General features: G+C 34.1%; 1 protein-coding gene across 1 annotated transcript; it reads right to left on the bottom strand.

Moving 5' to 3' along the window:
- Window positions 1-929: 929 nt before the first annotated feature.
- LOC116093662 (alpha-amylase 1) lies at window positions 930-14,434 on the bottom strand. The gene is made up of 11 exons (XM_031375241.1): window positions 14,218-14,434; window positions 9,745-9,957; window positions 9,209-9,355; window positions 7,761-7,958; window positions 6,319-6,549; window positions 5,512-5,645; window positions 4,701-4,823; window positions 4,510-4,609; window positions 2,579-2,697; window positions 2,350-2,475; window positions 930-1,151 (listed from the first exon to the last, which is right to left on the bottom strand). Exons 2-11 carry the CDS (start codon window positions 9,910-9,912, stop codon window positions 962-964), a joined length of 1,536 nt encoding a protein of 511 aa, XP_031231101.1. The 5' UTR covers window positions 9,913-9,957; window positions 14,218-14,434; the 3' UTR covers window positions 930-961.
- Window positions 14,435-26,098: the final 11,664 nt, after the last annotated feature.

Raw genomic sequence — 26,098 nt, forward strand, 5'->3', positions numbered from 1 at the left:
AAAAAAAAAAAGATTCTACCAGAGATTGGGGAAGATGCCCAAAGGCCCAATCCCTTCCTAAGGAGCTATAAGTAATTTATGGGTGTTAGGTTTAGGGTGGGGAAAATTTTATTCCTTAGTGTTTTATCCATTGGTAAGTTGTCTTTGTTCAAGTAGTAACTTCCAAGCCATGGTCATGTAGTCAACCCTACTTAAGAGCATAGTCCCAAAGATAGATAGATAGATAGATAGATAGATAGATAGATAGATAGATAGATAGATAGATAGATAGATAGATAGGTGGGTACATAGATAGATAGATAGATAGATAGATAGATAGATAGATAGATAGATAGATAGATAGATAGATAGATAGAAGGGTGGGTAGGTGGATTGATGTACAGACAGATAGACAGATGTAGATAGATTATGAATAGATAGATATTTTGTAACTTCCTTTTCAAGATGACAAAAAGTCAATGTGAAAAGAAGATCAATAATAGTCAATATTTGGTTAAGGATTTACAGAATTGGTAAGTGAAAACTAGAAAACTTCATCACAAAAATCAAAGCAAAAATTACATGAAAATGTGGGATGGACGGGTTTTTTGGAAAGAAGAGGGGATCTAGTGAAAATATGAGGAAATAATAGAAGGGAGTAAATATGATCAAAGCAATGAGAAAGTAGGATACCATGAAACAAATGGTGTAAGTGATAAAAAATATTTGTCAGGATGTCTTCATAAATTTGAGAGGTTCTTTTGAAAAATAATTTAAAGATAATCTTTTTAAATGTATCAAAATTCTGGTTGTAATTTTCTTATAATTATGTATGATTTTAATGAGCTTCAATTTTTTATTTACCTTTTCAGGTTTATTGCCTATAGATTTTATTAAATGCAATTGAAATATAAAAATTAAACTGCATAAAAGACAGGAAATACAAATGATTGATGCTCTCAATATCTGTTTATTTTAAATTTTATATTTTTGACTCTGCATGGATTGCAATAAATGGGTCTTCTGCAGAGTTACTAATATAAAAGTTTGCATTGCCATCGTTGTCAACATAGACTTTTATTCCAGTGCAATTGCCATCAACTTTATCTCCAGAAATGACATCACAGTATGTGCCAGCAGGAAGACCAGTCTGTAAAGTTTTTGACAAAGCCCTGAAAAAGCAAAGAAGTTAATTCTGAAATCAAATTCAACATAGACAAATATAGTAAAGCAAACTATTTCCAAAATGAATACTTGTCTAAAATTTGTGCTGTGTAAATAGAAATTATAATTTAATGGCCAATGACCTAATAAATGATTTTTATATATAGTTATATATTATATGCAATACACATACATATATGTATACATATATATGTATGATATATACACACACAGAGTACATGGTAAGTTTAAAAGTTGGTTTCTAGGTCATGGCACAGTTTAGGGAAGTGGGTGATGTGGACTATTTGGAGGAATTTTAACACTGAAGGCAGCTTTGAGAATAAAAACACTTGTATGCTTTTCTAGTCAGCTCTTTCTGTATTGTGCTTGTGGTTTAAAATGTAAGCCATCACCTTCTGATCTCTACTCTCATACATTTCCTTCATGGAGTGAAACCTCGGTAACTGTAAGCACAAATAAATTCTTTCTCCTATCTATAAGTTCCCTGGGTCATGCTGTTTAATCATAGCATCAAAAAAAGAAACTAATACAATCCACTAAATGAGCAAAAGCTAACTCAGATTCATGCAAAGAGATTCTCTAAGTACAGTTGCATATAGAACAAAATTATTAAAGGAGAAGTTAAAGATGCATGGATCTCAAATGGAAGGCCAGTCATTGGAGACTGTAGAACCAATCCACATCTATTTCCTGAGAAAAACCATCAGCCATGGCCATGTATACAAATGTGTTGAAAAATTAATCACAAACAAAGAGAATTATTACAGAGGCAGACATTTTAAGATTGTATACGAAAGAAATAGAAAAATAAATAGTTGAGATATAGAGTTGGGGTGTGGTGATTTGAAACTAATACTGCCCATCCTTTCATTGATTTTTAAGATATTTATTGAATGTTTATGTCTTTTGTACAGGTGTCATATGAGTATATGAATGAGAATATATACACATGACAGTGTAAAAATGCATCAAGAACAACAGCAATATCAAAACTCTACCTAAAAAAAACTCTACAAAATTGAACACATTAAGAGTGAGCATTTTTCTACAGTTTTTAGGTCACTATATATTATATTTCTTAAATCCATTAATAAAAAGATGTTAAGCTATAAGTGTACAGAAAATAAATAGAAGGTTCTAAGAGTATAATAGTATATAACCCTACTTTAAGTAATATCCACTTACCAGTCATCATTGTTGAAGACAATGAATCCCCTGTTTCCTCTGCCAAAAGCTACTTGGTTGCTGTCATTATCCCACCAGTTTGTAAAAGGCTGACCATTGACGACATTCCGGAAGGCAACCATGTTCCTAAAAGTACAATATCATGTGAAATGCTGGTACCCTTAAACGTCAATTTAAAATAAAATGTTAAACAACTTTATCATGCAAGATCTGTAGGGGACATTCCCACCTTATTTGACGCCAGCGATGTTCACAGACCCAGTCATTGCCACAAGTGCTATCTGAGTTAATGCTCACTTCTTTCGTTGCTCCATTGTTATTTGGTGGTCCAACCCAGTCATTGACATCCTTAAATAAAGGGAAAAGCCTCAGGTTTTTTAACAAGCATGTTGCATTTCCATTGCACTAAACTCAAAGAGTTCTGTTACTTGAGTCTCTATAGTGCCTACTTAGTATCTAAATCCTTCAGTATTTATACAGACCACTACTGAGTATTTACTATTTCAGTGTATATACCATAGTTATCTTAGGTCATATTTCACAGAATTATATATTTTTATTTACTCAGTGTCTTCCATGCAACAGTTTCTTCATAGCCCTCTTCTTTAATGTTACTAAAATGGCAAGAGCTTTAGCATCAGAAAGACCAAGATTAAAGATCAGGCTCAGCGGTGCTGACAGGCAAAAAGCAGGCAGAGGTTTGCATGCTTTATGACACACCCACAGTGGAAGCCACTATAATGTGCAAGTATGTGATAGAGAGATTTAAGAGAAAAGAAAAATGAACTGGTTTGAACACTATGTTTAGACAGATACAAACACTATGTTTGGCAGGACAAACTATTCAAATATTCCTCTCTACCCCCCTGTCCTCAAATTCCCCTACACTGGGGCATCCTATGTCTGGCTCTCTGTGTTCTATAGAGCCAAGGTTTTGTAACCCCAGAGCTGACCAATTTGATACTTGAGAAATCTGCTGTCTCCACCTGCTGGGCACTTGCATTACAAGACACCAATTCAGCTCAGCATCACAAGGTCCCAGGGATCTACAAGAGCTTTACTCTCTAAATCATCTCCCCAGACTATTAGCTGCCTTTTGAGATTTTTCAGATTAATATATTGCAATATATTTTGTAATGTATAGTATTCTTGAATAAGTCTTCAAACTTATGTGCTTAATTTAACATAATTTATTTCATGTATTTTTTTAAGGAATCCTCAGTTAAATGGAAATGTTTCTTTACATTCCATAGAAAAATACAAAAGTATTTCGCAAATATTTGTTTGGGTTAAATAACAAAAGCCCACTTCCTCCTTTCAGGTGTTACTATATACAATCCCCATATCCTATGGACAAAGGAAGAACTACTAGACTCCTATGTTTTACTTTGTGTTCTTGTTCTGTAACTTTCAAGTTATTGTTTCACAGTGATAAAGCAGTTCATTGTTCTATAAAATACCTATAATGCTAATAATGTTGATGGCATGTCTTTTGTGCAACAATTTCATGTGAAATTAAAACAGGACTGCATTTGGTGACTGTATATGGGATATATTCCCAGGTGTGGCAGTCTCTGCATGCTGACAGGAGCATGTTATAGCTGTCTCCTGAGAGACTCTGCCAGAGCCTGAAAAATACAGAGGCAGATGCTTGAAGCGAACCATCACACTGCATATGAGCGTCCCCACTGGAGGAGTTAGAGAAAGGACTGAAGGAACTGAAGGGGTTTGCAACCCCATAGGTCTGGGGTCAATCAACCAGACCCCCCAGAGCTCCCAGAGTCTAAACCACCAACCAAAGAATACACATGGAGGGGACACATGGCTCCAGCCCTATATGTAGCAGAGGATGGCCTTGTTGAGAATCAATGGGAGAAGAGACCCCGGGTCCTGTGAAGGCTTGATGCCCCAGTGTAGGGGAATTCGAGGGCAGGGAGGCAGGAGGCGGTAGGTGAGTTGGGGCACACCCTCATAGAAGCAAGAGGGGGGGATGGGTGGGGGGGTTCTGGAGTGGGAAAACTAGAAAGGGATAACATTTGAAATGTAAATAAAGAAAATATCCAATAAAAATGAAAAAAAGAAAGAAAATGTGGTTCATATGTATAAAATGGGAAAAAAATGGACTGCTTTTTCTTTCTTCAAAAGCATATTTAAACTTACTTTTCCATTCTGGAAATATCTTGGCCAATAGTAACTTGACATTACCCGGGTGAAACCATAAGGATGAGCCAACATAAATCCAACAGCCATTTTATAGAGTCTGAAAATTACAAAACAATATTACAATAGAAAACTAAAAATTTTACTATCACTAAAAGACTTGTATAAATGTAAAGAATAGCTTTCCCTACCTAGCATCCCAGAAGGTCAGGATGGATGCTCCTCCAGCACCATGTCCTCGCTGATTGTCATGGTTGTCCACAAACACAAGGGCTCTGTCAGAAGGCATGAAACCCCAACCTTCTCCCCAGTTCCTAGTTTTTAAAAATATGTGCATACATTATTCCTTGAAAAGAACATTTAGAGTATCCTAAATCTGTACCTCTTTCTATAATCTATTTGAATTTAACTAATGATTCTCTAACCAAATGGTTATTTCACAGAAAAATTTTCCTCTAGGTAATTTTATATACAGCTTATTTGCATTTCATCCACATTGCTCATGTAAGATTTCAATATAGATGGACTCAGGAAGGATAAATATTCACACTGAAGTATATACAATGAAAAACAAATAAAAAGGATTGGATATTGCACTCTGTGTTATAAGCTAATATTTCAAGTTAATTTATTGCAGTAGATGTATAAGTGCAACAGTAGAACCACATTGCAGTTTTAGTTGTGAGTAGTAGAATTTTTCAAGTAATATCTTGATTTTAGCAGATTGTAACTACCAAAAATCTAGTAGACTCATATCAAAGACAGAAAAAAATCTGTAGGTGATGTTTTGTGTAACTAGAAAGTCTCCTTGTTACTGACATTTAAAATGAAATTTATTAAATTCCAGATGATTTTTTTATTGCTTAGAGGGCAAACAACCTGCTTAATAGCTAGTCTTGATAAATATTTAATAAGTTAGAATTTTATAAGATGACTACGTATTGGGATAATTTGACAGCAGATCTGTGACAGAAAAAAAATGACAAAGTGTGATGTATTTACTTTAAGTAGGCCATCTTTTCTCCATCCCACTTGCGCATAACTTTGCCCAGTTTTGCTCCATATTTGAATTCTGTCACACGGCCATTTCCAAAATACTCATTACTTGACACTGCCTCACCACCCAGGTCAATTACCTAGTAGAGAAATAATGGGAAACTGTCATTGAATAAAATGATATTAAAATATTTAATATAAAAATAACACCCTATAAATTTCTTATACTGTTCATGTTCAATGTGGTTTTCTTCATTTCTTTATTAAGTATATACATTAGTACTGAAAGAAATTTAATAAGAATATCCAGTAAAAATGGCTGACATATTTCACTTAACATATAGTTGAAAATTCAGATACTCATACTAACAAAGTACTTACTGTCAGATAAACAATTTCAGCACTTACAAATTCATTAGAATCTCCAAAGAAAACAAATACAAACATTATCAACCTTCTTCACAGAAAAATGCCCACAGAAATATTAACCAATTTATCCAAAATTTATGCATTTAATAATACTTAAGACAAGATTTAAGCCTAGAAATACTGACTTAGTTATGCAGCAACTAAGTTATTGCATAATGGTCCCTAAGTATACACTAAGTGGTACAATAATGTCACAGGATAAATAAATTCTCTACATTCCCTTAGACCTTTATTCTGGTATGAATAAATGGGAGTTAAAGAAATTCCACATTTTACAAAGCACTCAGACATTAACCTATTAAATTGTGTTTAATACAATGTTCCATCTATCTTTTGTTTAACAAAACAATGTCATTTTATATGTACATATATGTATTACATTACCTCTTGATAAATGAAAGGTCTGCTTCCTTCATAGAACCATTTTGTATTTAGATTATGCAGTTTGTCCAAAATTGCCTTTATGTCACCAGGCCACATGTGCTTAGAAGCATCAAGTCTGAACCCTGCTACACCAATGTCAATGAGGTGGTTCATATAGTCAGCCACCTTTGTACGAACATAATCTTTCTCAAGTGCAAGATCCAGAAGGCCAGACAGACGACAGTCTCTGACCTGTTAAGAAAAACAAAACAAAACTGTGTTCCATATATAAATATCACCTATTAACTGAGATCTCCTTCAACTATACAAGTATTCACTGATTAGTCTCGAGAACCTATAGAGACTATCCGGAGGTTAGGCACGGCCTCAGTTGAGGGATGGGGCCACCCACACATCTCAAAAATATTAATCCAGAATTGTTCCTATCTAAAGGAAATGCAGGGAGAAAGAGTGAAGCAAAAACTAAAGGACAGGCCATCCAGAGACTACCTCACCGAGGGATCCATCCCATCTGCAGACACCAAAGCCAGACACTATTGCTGATGCCAAGAAGCACTTCCTGACAGGAGCCTGGTATGGCTGTCCCCTGAGAGGCTCTGCCAGAACCTGGCCAATATGGGTGCAGATACTAGCAGCCAACCATCGAACTGAGCACTGGAACCCCAAACGAGGACTTAGTAGAAGGACTAAAGGAGCTGAAGGGATTTACAACCCCATAGGTAAAACAATAATATCAACCAACCAACCCCTCCAGCGCTCCCGGGGACTAAACCACCAACCAAAGAATACACATGGAGAGACCCATGGATCTAGGTACATATATAGCAGAGTCTTATCTGGCATCAGTGGGAGGAGAGGTCCTTGGTCCTGTGAAGGCTTGATGCCCCAGGGTAGGGGAATGCTAGGGCAGTGATGCTAGAGTGGGTGGATGGGTGGGGAAGTTCCCTCATAGAAGTAGGTGGGAGGGAATAGGATAGGGGGCTTGCGAAGGCGAAACCAGGAAGAGGAATAACATTTGAAATGTAAATAAATGTAATAACCAATAAAAAAAAAGCTTCATAAAGCCTTTTTCATGGAAAACTGGGAACATTCACATCCTACTGTGGATACACCCTTCGAATATTTTCTGCTATAGTGTCTGAATGAGGCAAAAATTAAATAGATAATATTATTAGTTAGTTGAGGAAACCCTTTGTGTCCTTTCTTTTTCCTTTTTTTCCCTTATCTTATGTGCTACAGGAGTAAAACATAAATCTTTTAATATTTAGCACCTTTCTTGAGCCATTAAGAGACTAGGAGAAAGTTTTTGAAGATTGGTTTGCATTTCTAGCTCCTAGTAATATATTTCACAAAGAGTCTAAACCGCATGTCAAATGGTATTCCAAAAGATCCATGTGCATAAGTCCCTGATTTCTTTTTTTAATTCTGATCATTTTCCTCACCTGAGCAGCATCATTGTAGTTCTCAATGCCTCCACTTCCAGTTCTACATTTTCCATCGTTAAAGTCAAAACCAGAATATGGAACTCCAGGAAAGTCCCTATTATTTGGGTTGAAATAACTTCCACATGTACTACTTTGTCCAGCTTGAGCCCCTACTCCACACATGTGGTTAATGACAGCATCCACATAAATACGGACCTGAAAAGAAGACCTAAAATTAAGCTGGTTAAACTCTGCAGCATACTAGTGAGACATACATATTGACATATATAAATTATATACTATATACATATAAATATAGTTATATGCATTATATTTTAGCACCTTTCCTGAACCATAAAATGTCTATGGAAAGGTTATTGAATATTATTTTGAGTTTCTACCTTCTATACTATGTTAACTAATGAAAATAAAACCACTTGTCAAATGCTTTTCCAAAACTACCATGTGCATAATGACACCCTCTATTTTTAATTCTCAACATTTTCCTCATATGAGCAGCATTATTATAGTTCTCATGCTTTCACCTCCAGTTCTACATTTCCATCATTAAATTCCTAGCATGTTAACAAAACTATATATAGGTAGATGATATGTAAAAGATAGATAGATAGATAGATAGATAGATAGATAGATAGATAGATAGATAGATAGATTATTGTAGCTTCATTTTCAACAGGACAAAACGCCAATGTGAAATGAAGGGCAACAATAGTCAATATTTGATTGAGAATTTACAGAACTGGCAAGTGCAAAACTAGAAAACATCACAAAAGTCAAATCAAAATGACATTTTAAAAACCTACAATTAGATTTCTTTTTAAAAGCAGACATTAGCCAGGTGGTGGTGGCACACGCCTTTAATTCCAACACTTGGGAGGCAGAGGCAGGCAGATTTCTGCGTTTGAGGCCAGCCTGGTCTACAGAGTAAGTTCCAGGACAGCCAGGGCTACACACAGAAATCCTGTCTTGAAAAACCAAAAAAAAAAAAAAAAAAAAAAAAAAAAAAAACAAACAAAAAAAAAACAGACATTATTGATTTTGAAAGGAGTTAATCTGAGTCTTAGTCTCTAAAAAGAAAAAAAAAAGTAGATATTGGTCTTTATTAAAAGAAGAAATAGTGTAGGAATTGTGAGTGGACAAATAAATCACCGAAAATGGGAGTAAGTTTGCATCTGGAATTTCTAATTTCTAATCAGAAAAGATTTACTAAAAAATGATTATGGTTATAAAAATTAAAAGTCAAAGTTTTCCTTTATAAGTTCTCTTCTTTAAATTGTTCATATGAAAGAATTTTTAAAATTGCCCATAAAACAGTAGTTAACTTTGAGATATAGCTAAATAGAAAGAATTTTGAAAGTGTGAAACCTTTTGCTCAAGAAGAATAAGAAGCAAACACAACATGGTTTTGCATAAACTGACTTCTAAGGACATATAACTTCACTTACACCAACGTTGTTGCACCTGTTCACCATGTCCCTGAATTCATCTTCATTTCCAGACCTGGAGCATATTTTGTAGCTAATTGGTTGATATCTTTCCCACCATGGTCTTGAAGGGTTGTGGACTACAATATTTTCATTGGGTGGAGAAACCTACAAATAAACGAGTAAGATGATCAGCTCATGGTTTACTTTACATAAGTAAATCCTATAAAAAAAACTACCAGTGATTTTGCAGTTCTTAATCTGTATAAATTCAGTCCAATTGCTTCGGAATCACTGAAAACATTGCCAACACAATAAAGAGGACCTCTTAATGTTTGAAAACTAAATATAAAGTTGCCTTTCCTGCTATTTTTTTCTTCCTCATGAAAATTACGTGTGAAGTTAAATAAAATACATTAGAAATACATTAAATTAAATAAAATACATTAGAAAATACATTAAATTAAATAAAATACATTAGAAAATAATAAAATACATTAGAAAACAATTCTACATAGCACAGTAAACTCAGCATTTGAATTGTGAATAAGTCTTACCTGCACCCCTCCAAATCCATTAGGAGCTAAGTATCGCTCACATTCCTTAGCAATATCAACCCAGCGCCACTCAAACAGGTGGACAATAGCAGTTCGTCCATATTGAGTATGTGGGTCATATTGGGCCCAGCAGAGCCCAATGAGGGAAAGCAGCAGGAAGGATTTCATTTTGCTATGTTGTTGGCAGTATTCTTTCTAATAAGTATTTTACTTCTGAAAAAAAAACATACATAATGAAATAAATATTAACACAAATCAATATTCTAATACTAGCTATTTATAAACTGTAAGCAATTACCAATAATAATGTCAAAATGTGAAAACATTCAAAAACATTCTCAGGAAAACTATGTAAATGCTTTATGAGTTCTTAGTAAGTCTTAATGTTTTTTCTCAATTAAGAAACATTAGCCCCTTCCAGAAAATTAGCCTTTCCATACATATACATGTATATTTGTGCATGTATGTATATGAGTGTTTGGGTGTGTTTTATATGGGTGTTTCTGCATTATTTGACTTATACTACATAATATTTATGGCATCATCTATTAAGGAGAATTATAATTGGAGTCCTATATAGTTTTAAGTATTAATAATGAAAATAAAAATATCAGCAAGACTAAAACTTATCCGAAAAGTTTAAAGGTACAATGAACTTATGTCAGAGGGGCAAACACATCAAGACCTTCCAAAAAAAAACGAAAAAAGAGCTACCAAAGCTATAAGGGAAGGAACATATAATAAAAAGTTAATTGAAATTTACTCCCGCCAGTGGAAAGAAACCAGGTTATAGATATGTAAAACTAGAAATGGCCGGTCATTGGGAAAACTTTTATAACTGCATGAATGAGGTAAGTGATTTGTCACATGAACAGAGCAGGTTATTGTTAGAGAAACAGAAGGTGTGTTGACTAACTGGAGCCTAATAACAAGAAAGATAGAAATGCTAAACATGAAGGTATTTGAAGGTGATATCAATCACTAAGATGATGAAATAAAGTACCAGGTCTGAGAGGTTTGTCAAGACTGTTAAAGATCTTAATTATTTCTTTGTCAATTACAATTCTCTCCTTTGCTTCTTCAACAACAAAGTACACGAGAAATTCTTAACAAAACTATATTTTTGTTCATATTTGACATGTGATTTCATGCTTCTATGATACTCTATGTTCTCCCTAGACACATGTTCCATGTGTACTCAGTACATACTCAACTAAAAGAACATTTTTAGCCTAAGCTTATATTCCCGGGTGTAATGAGTAACTTTTTGACGTGTGACAGCTTTTTTAGGTTAGGCTACTAAAGTCTGATTTATATTGTAGATATATTTTGATTTACACATTCACCTCCTGAAACAAACTTATTAAAGATGTACTTCATTTCTAATATTCCTAGACCCAACAAATTAGTAGTTTGCACTCTTATGCATTCAGTAAATGACTATAACATGCATTTAATAAGTTCCAAGTATCATGTAAGAGAAGGACATGAATTATATCCTCATTTATAGTATACTGTACCTGCGATACACACAAACACAGACACAGACACACACACACACACACACACACACACACACACACACACAAATGACCAGGTAAACTAAGTCAAATAGGCTTATGTAATTATTGACATATTATTGATATCTAACTAAAAATCAGTATTTCTTTTGTTTCATCAAAATTTCTAAAGTTCTACTTTATAATATCATATCCATTGAATCATGAGACAATATGTCTATTGCTATTGCCAGTAATCTTGGTTGCCCACCAAAAGAAAATGGCAAGAGCTTATTGCTCAAAACAACACTTTCTTTAGATACAGAACACAGAAATTGAGCTATGCTGAGCTGGGAGCTTCCTCCACAATGAACAGATTTCGTAGTATAGGAAAGTTGATTGAGAGAGAAAATTCAGCAATGATATAGTGTAGTCTTAAACCCTGTGCTATAATACTAACCTTCCATCCAAGATGTATTAATGATGTAATAGTTCCAGGGAGTTTCTAATTAGATCCTAGGACTGCCCAACAGGCAGGATGTACACCTTGTACTGGTCAAATATTTATGGTGTGTGGTGGGAGATCATGGGTCTGATGGTAGAATCTACTACCAGTATTTTATTAAATAAACATGTAGTTGAATCGCTTTCTAAATATTTATATTTACAACCACAGATTGGTATAAGTATCAGCTTTAGTCAAAGAACTCTTGTAGCTGTGTAGACAGTCAAAGCAATGACTCATCACTCATCAAAGGGCTGAGAATCAGGGAATTCAGAGTGCTCAACACTAAACAGGAAATCTTTATTACCTACACTGGGCTCCAGAGAACATCATGGAAAAGGGTCTGAAAGAATTTTAAGAGCTTGGCCCTGGAAAGACGGTATGCAATCAATAGTTTCTCGTGGTCTTCTAAAGGACCTGGGTTTGATTCCCAGTAACCATATAGCAACTAACAAACATCAGTAATTCCAGTTCCTGAGGATACAACTTCCTCTTCTAGCCTCTGAAGGTATTGCGTGTGCAAGTGCATAGCTTTATAAGCAAAGCACTTAAACGTATTTTTTAGAGAGAATAAGATCTGGAGAATGGAGTGAAGTCATAGTTCCCTTCTGGATATTACATGATTTTTGGTAGCATCAATACATAGCAAATATAGTCATATGCACAAAACAGTCACAGAAGAATAAAAATAGCATAAAAGGAAAATTTGGGAAGACATCAAAAATGTGGATATAGGACTAAGAGAAGATATGAGGGAAGGGAATATGATTATAGTATCTTGTAAAAATTTTAAATAATAATAATAATAATGTCAAATAGAGTTAAGGATGCACTTTAGTGACTAAACCTATTACATTTATGTGGCTTTGAATTATAGATAATATATATATAAGTATATATATAATGTGCATATGTGTTTGATTATATTATATGAATATACTATACAATAGAAATATATAACTATGATAGCATCCTAACAACAAAACAGTTCCTTTCATGAAGTACAAATACTTCAATTTTCAATAAAGCATATTCAATATTTATGACTACTCTGTAGCATTATAATACACATACACAATGCATACTTATGAAAACCAATTATTATTTGTTCTTGTGTGTGTGTGTGTGTGTTTGTGTGTGTGTGTGTGTGTGTGTCTGTGTATTATATAGTTTTTGGTCCTCATCATAACTTCTTTTGGAGGCTTACATGTCTTTTCCTGTAGTGATTCACAAGATATATGATATGCTATTCTGAACTATATTCACCTATATATTATAGATAAAAATTACAAGATTATCAAAAACTCTAGATGGAAATGCTGACAACCCTAATGTGGTTAGTATCTGAACACTAGTTAATTGCCAAATAATATTCCATAAATATGCATAATGTGAATTAAAATTTGAAAGAAGAAAAATAAAAATCTTTTCTAATATTAAGAAATAAAACAGGAAAAATGATATAAAACTGAAAATTATACATAATATTCTCAAAACCAGTTTCTTAGCAATGTTATAAAATAGGGGTCTTATTACTTCAGTGTTAATATTACAAAGAGAAGACTCTAATATAAATTCAATATTTCTCTTTATGCACTAGTTCTCATAAATTTAAGCATTTAGCTGAAACTCTTCTTATGGATTTCAAAGTCACATAATTTAAAGACACTACTTAAATACTAAAAAAACACAGTTAATTCTAAATTATTTCTTTAATCTCCCTGTTTGCATATACAAATACTCATTATTTACAAAATTACTTTCCTTATTATATTGTGCCTGAAGTATATGGCAAACTAAGACGTTATAAAAGACAAATTAATTAATAGTGGTCAGTAAGAGATAGTTTACATATTCTTGCCATTTGTAGTTAGTAGCCCAGAGGACTCACAGTTAAGTATCTTTTAATGAACAATGTAATGGCAATGTCATTAAAATATTAGAGTTTCTTTAATCATACATCTTCACATGTAGTTTTATCATCTGTTAACTTTATCTCTAGTGTTGAAAGCTTCTGTGTTTTATTTCTAGTATAGGAAGATATTTTACATACAAGTAATCAAGTTATGGTTGCTTTACTTAAAATAATTCATAATTCATTTGAATTTTATCTTGCATTCTCTCTCAAAACAGTAGTCATTTACCCACCACTAAAAATTGCCAACTTAAGTTTAGCATAAGTTACATATGAAGGCTAGAGAAAGACAAAGTTCAGCAAGTCTGCCTACCACATCTCTAAAATGAAAGATAAGTTTAGAGCCAAGGCTTAGTAGTGTTTCCAAAACAAATAGTACAGACTATTATGCTAGGCAAGCAAACACGATCTGTCAACAAACCAAAAAAAAAGACCTTGAAACCCCGAAACCCTAAAGGACAGAAATCAAACCATAAAAAATAAAAATAAACCTCTAATTAAGTACAAAAAGGGAGGAAAGTAAAACAAAACCATACATGTTAAGAGTAACTTACCACATGAACTTGTCTACATCAGCAACCATCCAAACCCAGAGTTTAGTATTTGTCAAATACAAAAGAATAGAAATCTCACTCCTTGGTTTCAGTTTCTCTTAAATTCAAACAAAAAGCCAGATTAAAAGTTTATGAATTTGTATCCTTTTACTATCCTCTCTTTCAAACCTTATGTAATTCTCCAAATATGGATTCTGTCAGCACTGTGATCTGAGCTCCACGGTGACTTATGATGGACTGGGCTTCACCACCCTGGTGTCCTTTGGAAACCACTGCCTTCCCTTGGCTGCTGCTTTATCACCTCCGCTATTACAACATAATTCATCACTTTGCTTTTGCAATACACACCATCTTCTTCTACTTTCAACTTTTCCTCTGGATCACTTCTACAATTATAGGAGCTCAAGTCTTATAAAATAAGTTTAAAGATAACATTGAGCCAAATTCAACCAATAAAATAAATGAGAGCATAATGGGAAAAAATTCACTTAATCAAAGGTCTTTTATTAGGTCTGAGTTTGTCATCTATTACTCCTGATGAGTGTAATTATTTATTTTTGCTATACAACTTTCAAGTATGCTCTCTTAAGTTGCTAGTATAAGATTTTATGTAGGCACTTAGTGGTATGAACTTTCCTCTTACAACCACTTTCATTGTGTTCCATAAGTTTAGGTATGCTGTGTATGCATTTTCATTGAATTCTAAAAAGTACTCCATTTCTTTCTTTTAGTCTTGACCCAGTTTCCATTCAGTACAGAGATACTCAGTTTCCATGAGTTTGTAAGATTTCTGTTGGTTCTGTTGCTTCAATATGTGGTTGCTATGATAAGATGCAGGGAGTTATTTCAAATCTCTTATATCTACTGAGGCTTGCTTTGTGTCCAACAATATGGTCAACTTTGGAGAAATTTCCATAAGCTGCAGAGTAGAAAGCATTTTCATTTGTGTTTGGGTAAAATGTTCTATAAATATTTGTAAGGTCCACTTGGTTTATAATATCTGTTAATTCCAGTATTTCTCTGTTTACTTTTTGTCTGGATGACTTGTTAATTGATGAGAATGTGGCATTAAAGCCTTCCACTCTCAGTGTGTGAAGGTTAGTATGTGGTTAAGCTGTAGTTGTGCTTTTTAATAAACTTGGGTGTCCTTGTGTTTGGAGCATAGATGCTATGAATTGAAATATAATCTTGGTGAGTTGTCCTTGTGTTCTGTTGGTGAAGGCTGCCTCTGTAGTTACTATTCAAATTCCTAAATTTTTCATTCCTGAATTCCCTCTGTTTTGTTTCTTTATTGATTCTATTTACAATTTCATGTCTTGAACAGTTGTATTTATTTCCTTACACTGCTTTTTTTCTTGGATTTTGTTAAAGGATTTATTCATTTTCACATTAAGTATCTGTATCATATTCATAAAGGTTGTTTTAAGATATTTTTCTTTTGTTTCAGTTATGTTGGAATATTCAGGGCTTGCTATGGTAGGCTAGCTGGGCTCTAGTGGAGACATAGTGCCCTGGCTATTGTTAATTGTATTGTTATGCTGGCATCTAAGCATCTGGGTTTAGGATGGTGATTTGTTTAGGTGCTCACTCGCATCTAGATTTGTCTTTGTTGGGTGGGTGTTTTGTTCTGTAGTTTCTGTTTCCTCTCTTGCTTTTCAGAGAATTTGATGGTTGCACGTTGCCTGCTTTCCTGGCCTGTGTTTTCAGAAGGGAAGCCTGCTGATACTGCCAACTGGGTAACTGGGATAAGTTGGGGGAAGCAAGATTGGAAGATAAGGTCTTTGTGATCCTGGGGATGGGGTTAGAGAGGAGACTACAGCAGGTTTCCAGCTACAGAGCTAGACATGAGACTTTGGGGATTGGATTTCAGGAGCAGTAGGAGAGGTGGAAGTCTGCCCTCAGACTACTTTTCCTTGGAGGAGAGGCCCTTAGGTTAGCCTGCAGTGCCTGCTGGACTTGCTGTCTGGGATACAGCAATGAGTGAGGGGGAGGGGAATTAGGAGGTTATAGTATGTGATGTACACAGATGTGGGCAGCAAGGAGGGAAGACTTCATGCAGCTGGTGTTCTGTTGTAGTGCTAATCAACAGGGTTGGGTTTGGGAGATCAGAGAGACAAAATGATCCTTTCATTATTATTACAAAAAGATTTCTAACAATCCCCTTTTGATCTTAAATGGACATGAAAATCAAGTTTGACATTTTTAATGTTTTCAGGATTTTTTTTAAATGACTAAAATATATCTTCTCTATTGATTAATAAAGACATGGTTTCTGTGCACAATTTAATTTACATGTCTTTATAGCATTTATTTTTTTATGAGATGTATGATGACCAAAGGAGAATAAATCAAAGTGTTGTAAAATATTAACAATGAAAGAAAGTTTTGGAATAAATTAATTCAATCACTTCCAGGCTGAAATAGAGAACCAATGCAATTATCCATATTTATTAATCCACTCCTCCCCCTGTTGTTTATTGTCCTGGGGATTTTTCTGGGACTTTTTGAATGCTAGGAAAGCGCTCTAGCATTGAGATACATCTCTAGCCCCTGTTTCAAAAAAAAATTAAAAAAATTGTTTTTCACATTAATAAAACTATTCTTAGTACATTCTTTTTTCTTAAATTTTGTTTATTTAGTTATTTAAGCCACTTATTTACATCCATTCTTGTTTAACTTCTATGGAAGATAAGATGTAAAAATAGACAAATGGCATATGCTTAAATGGCAAATTTTAAATTTAACAACAATTTTACAAAGTAAATGCTTGAAAAAATAATTCTGTACTATCTATGGTATTGCCATAATTACTAATTTATGATTACTTAAATATGCACCAGAACAAACATCGAAAAATAAGCAGTAAACTAGGAGAACATTTTAACAATACATTATAAAAGTAATGAAGATATAAGGGCTCTAGGTACTAAATAAAATAGAAAAATAGAAAGAAAGAAATTTGATACCAAATAAGCAGGCCTTTACAACAAGAAACAGTAGTCAGAAAATACACAGCTTAACTAACATAAAATGTTTATTTTCAATCAAAAAGGCAAAATTAAAGACACAGACTATAGTCTAAATTTTCTATTAGACTATGAAAATTAATATATATTATATACTATAATAGAAATAGATAATAAAATTGCTACATTTTAAGGAAAATTTTGTACATTGTATTTCAATATATACTGAAAGTTCAACTTATGTGTGTGTATGTGTTACATGATAGTTGACCTATGCATACAGAGAAACATGCATACATGTGTATTATAATCTTTCTTGTAAGAGTAGACTCTAGTAACAATTATCCAAAATACAAGAAATTAGCTAAATGTAAAAATAAATGTCTCTTATGTGACCTCAGTCCCATAGAGAGTAGAATGCTGTCTTGTTCAAATTCTTTAGAAGACTCACTTTTTGTCCTTATATGTACAAAACTTAGGAAAAGTACATGAACATTTATGTACATGTCTATTTTACCTTTATTACTCATGGTAGTACTTTAAATATCTCCAAATTTGACTGTTTCTTAATATTCTTAATTGCCTTTTTTCCTCTTGACCTTAGTCTTTTTAAAACATAAAAGTGGCCAAAGATTTTAAAATTGTTGAGTTTCTCTGGGTATTTTTGTTGTTGTTGTTTTACTATCAAAGTTAGATTTTATAGAATTTCTTTAAATGTACATGGAGAAAAGGCTGTGCCATACCTGAGGACCCACTCTGTCATGTAGAATAGTAACATTCAGGCTATGCTTTCCCTGAGTGATTTGATTTTACAAACAGAACCTTGGCATGACATTCTATACTTTGAGTACAAGTGCCAAAGTAGAATGCCCTGTTTATAGGAGTAAACACCAACCAGTAAATAATTTATTAGTTCCAAAAAATGTCCATCCATGGATATTTCAGGAGTATCAGAAACATGAGCTAATAGATCACCAGTTCTGTGTCCCATGACTAAAAACTATAAGCAAAGGTACTCCAAGACATCGACAACTGCATACACATCATGCAGTCATTTGTTGGAGAATTACTCAGGAGGATCCACAAGAAAATTTACAGTCATTCTCAGATTTCAGTTTAAGTGTGGGTTTGCCTGCCAATGCTGAGTGGTCCACCTCAGGATAAAACATCAACTAACCCTCAAAAAAGTACCTGCCCTATAATGCAGTGCATGATTGCTTTGTGTCTTGGTAGTGCTGGGATGGGTTTCTTAATCTTTCCCTCAGCTAGTAGCATCAACCTTCCACACCAGGATTTGCTCTCTGAGTTTGTTCTCAATACTGACACTTTGTGTCCATGCTTCTTCTTATATTTACTTGCTGGTCAGTAGTCCATATGACATTGTATGAACTGTAATGTATGACAAGTTATTAATTTATTAATCAAAATTTGTAGAGAATAAAGGACTATGGTTGACATAGTCGTGTGTACCCAGGTAACTCAAAAATATTTTGGTGGCTTATAACTGATGAAAACAATAACATAAATTGTAACAGAGATAAGGTCAATATATCAGATTATACTACTGACACAATTTGCTAGTGAGAATTGTAAAATCTATCATGATTTCACTGAAATTCAACAAATAAAATCGAAATCACCACTGGAGAATATTTGAAGTGATGGAATTTTTCAAACAAATTAACCCTTTGGTGATACAAAGGCCTATGGAGATTTTCAACCAAAGACTAAAAGTTCACTCTGCTACTTCAATGCCCATCTTGTTCTATAATGTAACATTTTATCCTTCTTTGTTATACTTTACCACAGGGCTTGAAAGCAGCATAATGTCAATCAACAAAGATCAAGAGCTCATGCTGAATGAGGAGTGAGTATTTTTAGTAGTCACACCACTTACAAAGGGAAGAGTCTTATTCACATAAGGAACTGGCTATTAAAGGAAATACTCTAAGCATCTTTAAGAAAGGAATCGTACATCAGATCATGCATGTAGCATTATTCTCATTAAAAATGCATCTGTTTTAACTGTAACATCATTTTAATCATATTGCAGGATCCTGTTTTATCGATGATATATATTTATGTGTAAATTGTTGAGAGAGAATTTTTCAACTTAATAACAATTTTATAACTTATGTGATTGGTATTTTCCTTAACCAATTACTTTGTGACATGACATAGACACTCAGAAATGAGCATGTTTAGTTATTTTCATGTGCAGCCAAGTAATTTCTGAATATCATTTTATTCCATTCAAAATACATTCAATGACTTCTACTAACAATAAGCAAGCAGATCTATGGATTTCAACAAACATGCAGCCATAATATAAAATACAAACTTCATGTTATTGGCAAAATAACATGAAGGCATGCACATGAAATTCATACTCAAACTAGTATATCCTTTAAAGACTACATACCATGTGCTGCCTTCCACTGCAGTTGGAATCTTCTGATTTGGATTGAGAATGGCTCCTCTAACCTGAGCAGGACAATTTATAATCATCTAAGAAAAACATTGTTCTTATTTTTGGCCATTAGGTTTGGAACGTACTTCCATGGATATTTCACCGGTAATCTCTGTAATGCACCATATGGGAAGAACAATGTGTGTTTCCTCTGGCCAGAGAAGCACTGCATTTCTGCTCTCAGAGTCACAAGGTAGATTGGAGAGAACAGGCTGTGCTATGATCCGAGATGTTCAATGCTGAACAAATAGCAGCTTTTGAATTATGCACTACTCTGAGTTCTATACTTGGAAGGGAGGGGGAGGTTGTTTTTTTTTTTAACCTCATCTGAGATTTATTTTAATTAGATACTTTACTTACATTTACATTTCAAATGTTCTCCTCTTTCCTGGTTTCCCCTCCAAAATACCCCCTATTCCCTCCAGCCTTCCTTTGCTCACCAACCCACCTTCTCCCACATCCTGGCCCTGGCATTCCCCTACATGGGGCATAAAGCCTTCATAGGACCAAGGGTCTCTCCTCCCATTGTTGACCGACAAGGTCATCCTCTCCTACATATGCAGCTGGAGCCATGAGTCCATCACATGTACTCTTTGGTTGGTGGTTTAGTCCCTGGGAGCTCTGGGGGTACTGGTTAGTTCATATTGTTGTTCCTCCTATAGGGCTGCAAACCCCCACAGAAGTGGATGTTCACAGTGATCCACTGGACTGAGGACAGGGTCCCCAGCGAAGGAGTGAGAGAAAGGACCCAAGGAAAAGGGAGTTTTTAAAGAGTTACTTCATTATGAGCACAATGGTTAAAGAAGAACAACTCTATATCACGTTTAAACAGGTAATAAGCCACTATCTATCTACCAACACATCAAAAGATAAACTAATTATTTATTTGTGGTAATTAAAAATTCTAATTGTGATTTTTCAAAATGATATTGGTAACACCAGACACATATAACTTTTCTCCATAAGATTATAAAGGAAATAATAATATCAGATGATGGTACTATAGCACTCAACCTGGCCACTTCTCAGGGTAGTCTCCTCAGGGAAGCACCAAAGAACTTATTTTTTCCAGGTTTCACCTCAAGCATCATGTCTCTTCTCAATGGTATATGGTCAGCTTCAGGAAGATACTCTAAACTGTCACTCAAATGTGCCTGTTATGTGAACCTGTGACTGATTAATTTGTGCCTTAGCATCTTCATGGCTGAATTTATCTTTCATCTTGTGACAGTCATCAGCCTTCTGTTCCAGCAACTTTCTCTACATGTGATTTGAGTACCAACTCTATATTCCATTGCGTCTTCAACACTTTCTTAGCTGTTGTATAGCATTTATGTTCTGTGCATATGATATATGTAATACATGTATTATTTTGTGAAGTATAATGTGAAATCAGTGTTACTGGATTTAGTTATTAAAATTCAATGACACAGAACTTGTGACTGCTATGGTACTTATTGTTAAGCAATTCAAGTGTACAGGGTGACTAAAGATGCTGAAGCTGAGATAAGAATAGCTTTTATTCAATAACATAATAAAATTTATGAAAAATATTCATTTAATATACTCCCTCTTGACAATTCATAGAGTTTGTAGGATTTTATTCATTAAATAAGAAATACAATAAATAAAATGGCCACTATTTGAAGTGTGTGTGTGTCTGTATATATAATATATATTATAAAGTATTTTACAGTATAGATATGTATTCATATGTATGTATACATACATATACATATATATACACACATATATCTATGGGGAGTGTTGTGCATATACATTTTACTTACACATATGTTAATTTTATTTACACTGCAGGGCAAGATTATCCTACTTACAGTTATACCTGTTTTCTGGGATGAGAGGTTGCACAGCTCTGACATGCAAGTCAACAGCTGAAAATTAGGAGATCCGGGGGCTGGTGAGATGGCTCAGAGGGTAAGAGCACTGACTGCTCTTCCGAACGTCCTGAGTTCAGATCCCAGCAACCACCCGTAATGAGATCGGATGCCCTCTTCTGGTGTGTCTGAAGACAGCTATAGTGTACTTTCATATAATAATAAATAAATCTTTTAAAAAAAAAAAAAGAAATTCGGAGATCCTGGGAAGTTCACACTCTCTTTCCTGCCTACACAGCAAAAGAGGAAGAAGAGGAGGACAAGAGAGAAAAAAGAAGGAAGAAAAGCGAGGAAGGAAGGAAGAAAGGAAGGAAGGAATAAATGAAAGAGGAGGGAGGGAGAGAGCAAGAAAGAAAAGAAGGAAGAAAGGGAGGAAGGAACAAAAGGAAACAAACACACACATACACACACACACAAAAGGAATTCATCTAGAAATAATAGTAAAAGTGCCTGCTTTGAGGGAATCTCAGAAACTCACCAGACCATACCCATTGCAAGTTAAACTATGAAAAGATGAAGAATTATTGGATTTACACTGATTTTTAAGGAAGATATTTCCAGTGTGCCTGGCTCAAACAACTACACATTTGCACAGTTGCCTATCCTGGTTCTCATTGGCTACTGTGGCAATGATTGAAGAGGGCACAGATACTGCTGAAGTCACTAGTAGATATTCATGCCATCCATATGATAATGGTAGTTACTCAGGTATAAAGATGGAGGCTTGTAGAGTCATGCAAGCTTCTGTCATACTTTTACAAGACGTGGGAGGCCAGTTGGATGAAAACTTATTCAGATAGCTCTCCAAAGCATGATTCAGAAAACAGTGAAAATGAAGCTAATGCTAAGACATTATACAAGAGTTACATAGATATAATAGATGTAGGATATCTATCGAGGAGATCGACGGGTCATGAACAGAGCCAGGATAAGAAATAAATCCGTTCTGCTACAGCTGCCAAGGAGATCGAGAAAAGAATTTCCAGGACTTGGAAGTTCACATCACAATGCGATATGGTCAGGGTGCTGAATGTGGACACACAGAATTTGATCTTTTCTATGGGGTTCTGTTCTTTCACTGTTCTTACTCTCACTGTCTTTCTGCTCTTCCTTAGGAGAGGGTGGATTGGTGAGTAGGGAGAGGAAGGAGGGAATAGGGTTTTTTTTCAGGGGGGAAACTTGGAAAGGGGATATCATTTGAAATGTAAATAAAGAAAATATCTAATAAAAATAAATTTAAAAAAAGAATAAAAGAAAATGAGCCTTTCATCTGAACGCACTTTTTACAGTGAAAGCTCATAGCTTATTTTGAAATTTTCTAAAAGGTCTTACAGATCAAACATTCCCTTTAGTGTCAATGAAAATTCAGGATTTGAATTGTAAGACATTCAGGATGATTAAGATTTTAGAACTCTTGAATGGCTAAATGTATTTTGAATTTTGATATATACCTGAATCTGTGGGACCAGCATCTTCCAAATATACTCATATAGCAAATATTTGAGCCCCAATTTATGAACATATTAAAAAGTGAGAGGAGGATTAGGATGTTCATTACATTAATCTCATGAATTAAATTCATGAATTAATCTATTCATAAGTTTTTATTGACTGAGATTTCAGAAAGGAATGTTTTGTTGGAGAAGAAAGTCACTTGAGGGCATGGCTTTGAAGGGATGTTCTGTCCCTGGCTCCCTGCTGTCTTTTTCTACTTCCTGAACATGAAATGAAAAGTTTTGTTCCAACTCATGATCCCTGTCATGATGTTCTGCCTCCCCACAGCTTACAAGTAAAGAAGAAAGCTGATATGTAATGAAATCTCTCAAACCATGAGACAAGTAAATCCTTCTTCCCATTGTCTCAGGTATTTTTGTCACACAGATGGAAAATTACTAATACACCTTTCTTATTGGAAGTTTTTTTGGACTCTATATCCATAAGACATGTGGCACCACCATCTGCAATGCATCATGTAAAAAGAATAATGGGCGGTTTTTCTCACTAGGGAAACTTTTGGCTCCTGCTTTCAAGACAGTGAACACTATCAAGTACTGAAGTACTCTGTGTTGAATAGAAGCTTTCAGATTGAATGTTGCCTTGTTTTATTCTAATGAATAAACCAGAAGTTTCTTTGTATACATCTTAAACACAACACAAAAAGTATACTGAGACATATTCAAAAATTACTGGTAACTTTTACCCATACTTTATGTATAGCAATAAAACTTACATATTAAATAACATAGTAATAGGATCACTTGATATGGTGTTAAACAAAACACAAAATGAGGAAATTTCAAAGCTAAAAAACTCTTACCTTGGAACATTTTGAAAAAAAAAATACTTGTTTTAAACAGAGCAATGTGACAAATATACTCAGTAACTCAGTAAAGCTGAATTCAGATATTCATCTTGGAAGGTGATGACTACAATGGAGTTGAAATTAGGAGAAATAGCTTCATATACTCTTTTACAATTCATGTGTCTAATTTCTTTTGCAATAATGGACAGTGGAATTAAAAAGAAAATCTAATTTTCACTCACTTTCTCAAAATAATAATGCATGCTACATTCTTTAGAATTTTAAAAATAGCTACTTCATAAATACACAGAAAGTTAAACTTACAATGTACCATGGAGGGTGACTCTAATGGAATTGAAATTAGGGGCAAGTAGTTTTATATACTATTTTATAATTAATATATACTTTTTAATATATTAAATCCTTTTTCCTCACCTATCTAGATTTCCTTTCTAAATTTTTAGACATTACCTATGTGTATGCCCATTTACATATACAGATGTATACATTATGAGCAAGGAATAGACTTGAGGGAGAATGTGTTGGGTTTTGTTTCTTTCTGAGTTTGGATCACATCATTTAACATTATGCTTTCTATGCCCATGCATTTTCCTGCAAGTTTCATTATTTCACTTTTATTATAGTTGAATGATACTCCATGATGTATATTGCACTACATTTTTATTATCCATGCTGTTGATGGACACCTAGGCTCATTTCATTTTCTTGCTATTATGCATGGAGCAGTAATAAACATAGATGCACAACTATTTCTGGGCTAATTTAGGGGGCTGTTGAGGTACATGCCTATGAATGGCACAGCTCTATCATATACCAGTTTTTTTTTTAAAAAATATTTCCAAGTTAATTTCCACACTAACATTATTAATTAGCAATTCTATAAGTAGTAAACAAGGGTGGACCTGTCCCTATATGCTCTGCTACATTTGCTGCCAATTTTTTTAAGATAGCCATTCTAACTAGTGAGATGGCATCTCATAGTAATTTTAATTTGTTTGAACACTGAAAATATCTATTTACCTCATCAGCCCCTTTACCCATTGTCAATTTGCTTCCTTGCTGTTTAATTATTCCTATTACTTATTAATTCTGAATATTAGTCCCCTGTCTGAAGTATAACTAATAAAGATTTTCCACCATTCTTGATCTTTTTTTTTTTTATCTATTGGTAGGGTTTTTGGTTTTTTTTGTTGTTGTTGTTTTGTTTTTTGTTTTTTGTTTTTTGTTTTGTTTTTGCTGTATGTAAACTTTTTAAACCTCATCTAGTCCCATCTGCTGATTCTACTGCATTTTGTATAAAAATTACAACCATAATTTGCCAGTATACCACAGGAGTAATATCATTTCCATAAAAATTCTGTCTCTGAATATTCCAAGTCATATTTGAAATTCTAGAATGTGAACTAATCAATGACCTAGTATAATTCTCTTACATGAGACAATTAAAAAACAAAACAAAAACAAAAAACAAAAAAACAATTGACCTCCAATAGATTTCATAGCACATGGTGAAACAGTCATTTGTTAGGGAACTTTTTCAAAATGATCACCTGAGGATGAACATGTGACTCTCCCTAGGTCTCAGGTCAAGCATAATTTCGCCTGCCCAGGATACATGGTCCACTTCAAGATGATACTCCAAACTGACATTCAAAACTTCTTGCCAGGTGGATTTGTGCCTGGAAGTTCTATTCTTTGACAGTCCTGTATTTGTGTTTTTAACCCCTTACAGGATCTTCAGTATCACCTTTCTACACCAGTATCTACTCTGTCTTTTGCTTTAAACACTAACTCTTAATATTCTATAACCTCAAACACATTTGGCTGTTTTGTAACTGGCATAACATATTCTCATGTGAAATAAAATATGTCAACTGTTACTGATTTAGGAAATCACTATTGGAATGGATGAAGATAGGAGATTAGGATCACCCACACATAATAAATGCATTTTTAAAATAGTGAATATAGATCTTATTCTAAAGAGACAAATGTTGAAAGAGTATTAGAATTCAAAAATGGGAGGATAAGACATCAGAAAAGTACAGAGAAACAGAAGGCTAACTCAGCACAAAATGCTAAGCATCACATTATTTTGCCAAACCTTGGCTCCCAAAAGGAATGGAGGTGTGGGTGGGGAAAAAACATAATCTTCTCATTCAATAGGTAAAGCAGATGATTCTCCTAAAAAGGTAATCAGCACTTTACCCACAGCATAAGCCTA

The sequence above is a fragment of the Mastomys coucha genome, unplaced genomic scaffold (assembly GCF_008632895.1).
Source record: "Mastomys coucha isolate ucsf_1 unplaced genomic scaffold, UCSF_Mcou_1 pScaffold16, whole genome shotgun sequence".
Lineage (NCBI taxonomy): Eukaryota > Metazoa > Chordata > Mammalia > Rodentia > Muridae > Mastomys > Mastomys coucha.

What these genes read in the sequence shown, in the direction of transcription:
- LOC116093662 (XM_031375241.1), bottom strand. Translation starts at nt 9,912, where the DNA reads ATGAAATCCTTCCTGCTGCTTTCCCTCATTGGGCTCTGCTGGGCCCAA. An exon ending in ACTACAATGATGCTGCTCAG is followed by an intron (nt 6,550 to 7,760) that starts GTGAGGAAAATG and finishes TTTTCTTAACAG; the next exon opens with GTCAGAGACTGTCGTCTGTC. An exon ending in GATATTTCCAGAATGGAAAA is followed by an intron (nt 2,698 to 4,509) that starts GTAAGTTTAAAT and finishes CCTTTATTTAAG; the next exon opens with GATGTCAATGACTGGGTTGG.